Source organism: Chenopodium album, chromosome 27 (genome assembly GCF_948465745.1).
Source record: "Chenopodium album chromosome 27, dcCheAlbu1.1, whole genome shotgun sequence".
NCBI lineage: Eukaryota > Viridiplantae > Streptophyta > Magnoliopsida > Caryophyllales > Amaranthaceae > Chenopodium > Chenopodium album.
This window is the reverse complement of record NC_137860.1, coordinates 24,751,535-24,760,042: the sequence shown is the minus strand read 5'-3', so window position 1 is coordinate 24,760,042 and position 8,508 is coordinate 24,751,535. Positions and strand designations below refer to the sequence as shown.

The following is an 8,508-nucleotide window of genomic DNA, read 5'->3' as shown; positions in this document are numbered from 1 at the left end:
TCTTTCAATTGATGTTGTCTACGAATTTCTTCCCTCACAAGATTTCCAAGAATTTATTTATACATGATGATAATGAAAACCTTCAAATGATCGTATGAGTAGTAGAAATTTCTACAAACTTAATAATAGAACGTTTATATATTTTCACTATCTGATAGTCAAATTCTTCATTGAGTAGCAAACTTTAATTTGAAGCAGTCATTAAGTAGCAGCTTCATAAATCAACTGGAAGGCCTTTTCCACACAAGCTACCAATCTTTGGTGATCGATGAAGCCATTCTCAACGACGAAACCAAGCCTTAAATTTTCCATGTAGCTCAACACGGACACGACTAAACTCTGCAATAAGATCACGATCAATCGAGAATATAAGATTAATCTTTGTGACTAATGATCAATAGCGTCAACCTCGCCCTGATAAGATCAGAATGTAATAGAGGGAATGCACAGATTAAGCTTACCAAATCTACTCCAGTTGGGACGAAGTAAAAGCCATTGACAGGGTGGTTTGCGAAACTGACTTGCTCGGTTGGTCCAATCATATTCGTGATTGCAAAGCTACAATTCTTCCATTTTCGTTCAAATGTTCGAGCAGCAGCCTACCAAGGTGAACATATATAATGTGTTAAGGTAATGTGCGAGTGTTCATAATTATGAGAAACTTGAATGATTTTATGAAAATATGCTTATCATATCGAAGTTAAAAAAAAAAAAAAAAAAAAACGTTGAATATTTAGTTTAGAAATTATATGCACATTCAGCTCAAAAAACTATCATATAAAAAATGAGGTGTATTCTAAACAAGATTGATAAACTTGAATCCATAAAAAATATCATCATCCTTCTCATTTTAAGGTGTATTCTATTTCATTCGTTTCTTTGTAAATCTCAAAATATAATTATGTGAGATCAATCTTGTTAATTAGATTCGTCTTGATTTTTAGTTTCCACATATGCAATTTTTTTAAAAAAATTCGTAATGCGTAGCTTGTGATATTTTATTACAAAATTGCATTAAAAAAGAGGAAGTTCCAGTTAATCAATTTGATAAACAAAATTTGTTTATCAAATGGCAAAATGGTAAATAAAACAACATAAATGCACAATCATCATGACATTTTTGTAAATATATCAACAACAGTGGGACCCATATTTAACAAAAAGTTGTTGATTTATTTACAATTGTGCCATTTGATAAACAAATTTTGTTTATCAAATTGATAAACTTGAATTTTCCCGTTAAAAATCTGTGTAGATATCAAATAAGACATACTTTGAAAAAATAGAGGAAGTAGTGCTCTTGTGCATTGCGCATGCATTGCAGAGATAATAAACAAACCTGAAGGCCTCCAAATGTTCTAACAACCTTAAGCAGGCTATCCATGAGATAGAGACCAAATGAAACATTTGTCTTCCTTTTGATTGTTTTGTGAGCTTTCTTGATAAATTGGAGAGGTTTTGTGAGATCATCGTCCTTCAAAGTTGGGAGTTGTACTTCAATACTTGCAATTCTATTTCCCCATGTTTTTCCTTCGCGCATTTCTTTTAAGCTCAAATTTCCCTTCATATTCCTAAGATTAACAAATATCGAAGCTCTCGAGCGTCTATTCTTTCCATAATGTTTAGGGTCTTTTTCTTTGATGTACAATTGAGTTCCGAGAAAGATTATCCCAACTATTATATCGTTAACGGTCTGTTCCACAAAGATTGCATTATTAATTGTCCTATTTCTGTAATGACTCATTTGGTAGACATTTACATCAAACAAATAGATCTCAGATAAAAATCAAAAGTTCCTAACTAATAATGATGAAATAAAAATATATGATAAAGGAATCATAGCTTATCTTATAACTAGGTTAGTTGTCTTACCACTTCAAGAAGCGTCTTGATTCTTTTGACATCGTTGAGGGATAAGTTGACCGAACAAACCCTAGTTGAGCTTGAAAGTCTTGTGTCTATTTTTCCCGACCTAATTGGACTCTTATCATCCTTAATAAATATCGATCCAACACCTTGTCCAAAATCATACAGTGAATAGACACTAGAATATAAAATTTTCGGAAGAAACTTAAGCATATTCACCAATTTTGTTTTCCTTTCTTTACCCAGGTTTCTTGTCGCGGTACTTCTAGTTTTTAAAGGATACGTGACAGGAAGCGAAGGATCATCGACTCTTTTAAAGCAAGAGAGAATACCTACCATGAAGGAAGTACCATCACCAATTGCATGGTGAACTTTGAATAAGAAAAGTCCTGCTGCATTAATGTGTTTTGGGTTGTTGATAATGTGAAGTTCCCACAAGGGTTTATGTTGTGGAAGTTGAGAAGTAGCTATACTTGATACATAATCATCAAAATATTCACTATAACTTTCTGCTGATAATTCTTCTGGAAAATTTGGAACTTTAATATGATCTTGCACATTTACTTCCACTTTCTTCCACATTTTCCTCCCTTTCTTCCCTTCAATCTGTTAATTTTGAGCTTAACAAGTTTAGCAACTTTTATTTATGTATGTAAATAGTATTATTGGTTTATGCACCCACGCACACTCGATGACATATAAGGTCAAATTCAAATAGCATCATGTCTATAACAAACAAGCATCCATGAACCTATAAAAACAAGAGTCGATATACAAATGAACATATATGCTTGAACCCATAAAATAGCAAATCAAATAACATGTAATTTAAATGCAGCGAAAATTTCTAAACTCCACGTCCAAACCCTTTTAACTTGTAGGTAGTTCTTAACCCAAAATACATGTTTATTTTTTATTTAAAAGTTAGCTACAAAAACATGAGTCGTATTGAGAAGAATATATGAAGTTAATTTTTAAAAAATATAGTTCAAAGGGTGTAACAACTAAAATGAAGAGATTCTACATGGTTTATTCATATTCAGTACATGCTTAATTAGTGCGTGTATATCTTAAGAAACTTTAAAATAATACTCCCTCCGTCTCTTATTTACATGCCTATTTCTCTTTATTATGTGAGTAATAAATATTAGAAATAGGCATATTTTTTAGAATCATAGTTTTGCTAGTTCACCTTAGTTAATTATTCATTTATTACTTATTCATATCAAATCATGAAAAATAAGTTCAATAAGAAATATCTCACTTCAAATCAAATCAGAAACAAATTAAATAAGTTCAAATCAGATCATGTCAAAAATTAAGATTAGATCAAAACAGATCATATAGAAAAATTATTATTACGGAGTATTATAATTAGTATTAGGCAAAAGCGTTAAAGAGAATCAATTTCAGAATCTCATATGACATAAATGACATTTTTAGGAGTAATTAAAATTTTCTATAAAATTAATTACAGTAGGTATTTCCAATGGAAGTCTCGCTATTTTCTCAAATTTCCTATCATACATCTGCTTCTAATCTCTAAAATTTATTTGAGAATAAAAAAACAATTTTAATCCATCAAAATTTATTGATGGAAAAAAAAATTGTTTCTCTTTTAACCAATCCTTTCTAAATAATAAGCAATCATCACTTAATTATTACTTTTTAGTAATTTAGTGTTTAAAATATTAATTTTCTTACTTTGTCCTTCTAAATTTAAATAACAAATTGACCGCAAATTATATATTTTTAAATCTTATTTTGAGAGAAAACAAAACACAATGTTAGATTAGCCCTAGAAAATATGAAGAACAAAATACAATATGTTAATAGCTTGATTAACATATTGTATTTTTTATTATATCTTTCCTGTCATGTCACATTCATTACCTACTATCTTTTTTTTTTTTTTACAATTTTTTAATGCTCCAACTACCTTATTTAATTCTTATTTGATTTAAGTCAATTAATTTGTCTAAAACTATGTACCGATCAAACAGTAACACTTATTAAAACATAGAGGGAGTAATTTAAATCTCGCTTTCCTTTATGATTGCAATCTCACAATGACCATGCATACATTTGGTGACTCCCTTTTATCATCAAGAATTTCCATTATATTTTAAGTTTCAATCCCTATTTTATTTAATATATTTGTAGTTTTTTTTAATAATCGAACAAGTTTTTCATTTTTTCATTATTAATTTTTGTACTCCGTACGTATAAAGTATAAACCAAAGAAAAATATGATGTTCATATTTTTTTGCTACTCTAATTCATCTAACTTTTCACATTTAATGAACATGCTTGCTACTATACAATATTTGATTTTTATGTCATACTTCGTATGATATACAAGTAATAAATTTTACTGATGCAATGATTTTTTTTTATCAATCCCATCTATATATATCAATTTATAATAAAATTGTTCAAAGCAAGTTTCAAAGAAAAAAGAAAAATTTGTTCAAAGCACAGTTTGAGATTGTGTTGTAGCAAATCATTCTATTAAATTATTTATGACTTGTTTTTAAATATCGAAAATCTAGCATTTATAAAATAATACAAATTGCATGACCAAAGAAATTAAAATTTTCATTGATACCATTAAATTGAATTGCTAAAGATGTTTTCACACTTTTTTAAAATTTTCAAATCGTCGTTTGTGATATAAGGCTATATCAAGGGACAAGGGATGTACTTCACCCATTAATTAGGGTACATACAAAACAAAAAAAAAAAAAAAAAAAGAAAAAAGAAAAAAGGTAGGGTAGTCATACCATTATATTACATAGGATTATTTCTTTCTCAAAAAAAAAAAAAAAAAAAAAAAAAACATAGGATTATTATTTTTTGTTAATGTTAATTACACGCATTATTAAAATCACTAGGGCTTTCATATAGTGTGGACGTTGTATGTGATGTGTCAGATAAAACTCATAAAAGTATAACAGGCAAACCACTACATAAAACAATTACTATACTATACTGTATAACAGGCAAACCACTACATAAAACAATTACTATACTGTATTTTCTTAAGAAATAATAATAATTGGCAACATTTTTTGTATTAGTAAGGTCAACATTTTTTATACATGGTAAGGTCGTCAAGTGGATTGTTTTTTATGCGGTAAGGTAAATTGGGCCTCAGACAAGACTCCTATTATAGGAAACCTGACCGGCAATGTCAGAACCGAACCTCGCACCTCGAGGATGTGAGGTGACCTTTTGTGCCATGGCGCTAGAATGCCTCTCGCCCACCTATATACATACACTAATAAATGCTAAATAAACTATCTCATTGAATATGTATATTATATATATATATACGCACACATGATTAACCTATCACATTGAGAGAGAGAGAGAGAGAGAAGACTACCACGATAGAGGAGAAACGGGGATGAACATTAACAAAGTCTTCGTTGAGGAAAGCAAGAATGGATGGAAAGTCAACCGGAATTGCCAACTCCATATAAGCAAGGACGTAAATTGTTACAACCTCACTCAAGAAATATTGTGAAGTTGGACTTACCGGCTCTACTACCTCATCATCATCCAACTCTAAGCTACTCTCCAACTTTGATTTGGTTTTCACACTCAAATTCAAATCCATTTTTGTAAACTTAATTATAGCCTAGGTATGTATGTATGGTGTAGATAATGGAGTAGTATATATGATTTTATATATAGTAACCTAGATAACTCTGTGGGTTAATGTAGAGTGCAAGTCATAAATTTGGTGGACTGGTGGTCCACATTGATAAAACAAATAGTCATAAAACGTTTTTTTTTTTTTTTTTTTTTTTTTTTTTTTGATGGGGTGAATTCAATTATTTGAATAATTTAATTCAATAATTTTTTGTCTTGGCAATATCAATATCTTTAAATTTTTTATTTTTAATTTTTTTAAGAGCCACAATGATTCCAATATATTCTAAAATTAGAAGGGAAATTCTAACCACTTGAATTATCCCCCACTCTCATCAATTTCTTTAATGTTACTACGAGTATTAACTTTATCTGTTTTTACTAATTAATTTTGTAATAAGTAAAAATTGTAATAATAAATTAAAGTAGAATATACTATATGATAATTCTAACAAAATTTGCATAATTATACTTTATCAAAACTATGAATAACCAAAGTATAGTTTTTGAATAGTGTCAAAAGGTCAAAATGTGTCAATTGAAAAAGAACTAATGAAGTATTATGATTGAACCTGTTCTCTTCATCTGAAATAAGATGATCAAATCTAATTTTAGTAAGGTTTTGTATGGTTTGATTTGCACATTTCTAGTCTGGTTTGATCTATAATAATTTGACTACACAACACTAATCTATAAGAAAAAATATTAACAAATCGATTATCAGATTTTCTCCAATATGTACTTTTCAAATATTATATTATTATATATTTTTGATACACAATTAAAGATATATTTAGCAATTAATAAACAAAAATAGAAAGTTTTGGGCTTGTTGGCATCATTTTTACTATTAGTTATCAGTTTTTTTTTTTTTTTTTTTAAAACCAAAAATAAGAAACAACAAAAAAGGTATTTATACTTTTCTATTGTCAGTTTTAAAAAATTATCATACTAATTGTTGATTCATTATATATGACATTGTTGCCCTTAATGTTTTGATGATAACACAAGTCAAATAAATGGACTAATGCCTTGATAAGTCTTGTAGTTTGTTTATGACAAGTTGCAGGGATAACTTGAGGCAAAGGAACAAGAGCTAAAAGACTAAAGAGATTAGTAGCAGTGATCCTGTAAAGAAACTGAAGCTTCGGAGTAGAGGCTAAGGAAAGAAGACTCGGAGCAGAGATTTCTTAGAGAAAATAGAGTCTGAAATATTTTATATTTTAGGTTTTATTTAAGTGAGATTAATTAGGAGTTGATGATAAGTGGAATGCGTTTTTGAAAAGATAGAATTTACTTGATTGCTAGAAATAGGAAATATGGTTTTGGAAAATATCTTTTCTCATTTTATTCTTTAGATAACATCTTTTGATTTCAGAAAAATATATTTGAAAAACTAACTTCCTAAACTTGCGCAACTAACTGTCAATTCAGTCTTCACCACTTGCGTACAAACTGCTTCTAAGAGGTTCAACGTGCCCTGGTTTTTAGGACATGATTGAAACTCTGAAAGTAGTGGAAAGTAGTGGTGTTGATATGTAGTAGTGGTGGCGTAAGTGGTGGGAGGTGTGGCATTTTCACCAAGCAATATTTTCCTATAAATATTGAAGTTATTCTTGGGATAACTTCACCTTGCTCAATCACATCTTTTTATCTTTCTTGTTTTCTAAAAGAGTCAAGAGTCGCATTCCATTTAAGTGTTAACTTTCTTAATTACTTTCACTAGAGTTTTATTTACTTGAGTTGTAATTTGGGAATTGGGAGTTTGAGTGAACTCTAAGAGAAGTCAGTAGAGAAAGAGAGAGAAAAGAATAGAGAAGAGAAGAGTTTGTAGAGGAAATTAAAGATTGATTCTTTAGTTTGTAATAGGTTGTTTGCCCTGTTATAGTGAAGAATCTTTCCTAAAATCCCAAGTGGTCGTGGTTTTTCCTCTTGTTAGGGCCAAGAGGTTTTCCACGTAAAATCTCTATGTATTATCTTAAAGTTCCTTTAGCATTGTTTTATCAATTTCGCAAAAAGTTAGCTTAACTCTTCCAAACTACAATTCACCCCCCCCTCTTGTAGTATTCTTCTAGAGTAATAGACATATATCATATGATTTTGAAAACCAAAAGGCCAAAAAAAAAAAAACCACAGCAATGCTAAACAAACTATTCCCTTGTGGAAAAAGTAAAATGGCAAGCAAAAGGCATCGGTGCCTAAAATGATAATAATCACGAAAAAATGACAAAAAAAGGATGTAAAAAGGCACCGGATGCCTTTAAGTCATTTTGAACTGGTGCCTTTAAGTCGTTTTGAACTAGTGCCTAATTATTATTTTTTTTTCTACCGTGTTTTATCTATTGTGATTCAAATATTTCTATTTTAGTTTGATATGATTTAATTTTGACAAGAATAAGTAACAAACATATTATTGACATGATTAGATACGCAAAACGAAGCTTTTGCGCTTTTTGTCGATTTCGAGTTCAATTTGAACCCTTAAGACCTACAATAGCCCCTAAAACCTTACTCGAGCAATTTTCACGGTGAAAAACATAGTTGCACGGAAATCGATACATTTTTTGACACCAAACGAGGCACTTAAGTTATTTACTTTTATTTTTTTTTTGGTCAATTCTAAGCTCAATTCGAGCTCAAATTGAATCTTTAAGGGCCAAAATGACCCCCTAAACCTTAACAAAATATTTTTCAGCACGCAAATTGAGGGAAAATGTAATGACTGACCACTAACGAAACCCTTATGAAAACAGTTAAATGGGGTAGCAAATTCTATTTTGTGGTAAAAAAAAAAAAAAAAAAAAAAAAAAAAAAAAAGGAAGTGGATTGGTAACAAATATTGAAGTGGTGATTTTTACTTGTAGTAAAAGTCAGATTTTCCCAAATTTTGTGAAAACTTTTTGTGAGACAATTATAGAATTTGTAGGGAAAATGTTGGAGTTGTAAAAGAATGCTTTTGTAATTGTTACCGTCATTTTAATTTGA

General features: G+C 29.6%; 1 protein-coding gene across 1 annotated transcript; it reads right to left on the bottom strand.

Moving 5' to 3' along the window:
- Positions 1–201: 201 nt before the first annotated feature.
- Positions 202–5,488, bottom strand: LOC145619827 (wax ester synthase/diacylglycerol acyltransferase 4-like). The gene is made up of 6 exons (XM_081674519.1): positions 5,255–5,488; positions 5,047–5,133; positions 1,873–2,472; positions 1,340–1,693; positions 462–599; positions 202–339 (listed from the first exon to the last, which is right to left on the bottom strand). The coding sequence occupies exons 1-6, from the start codon at positions 5,486–5,488 to the stop codon at positions 202–204; spliced, it is 1,551 nt and encodes a 516-aa protein (XP_081530645.1).
- Positions 5,489–8,508: the final 3,020 nt, after the last annotated feature.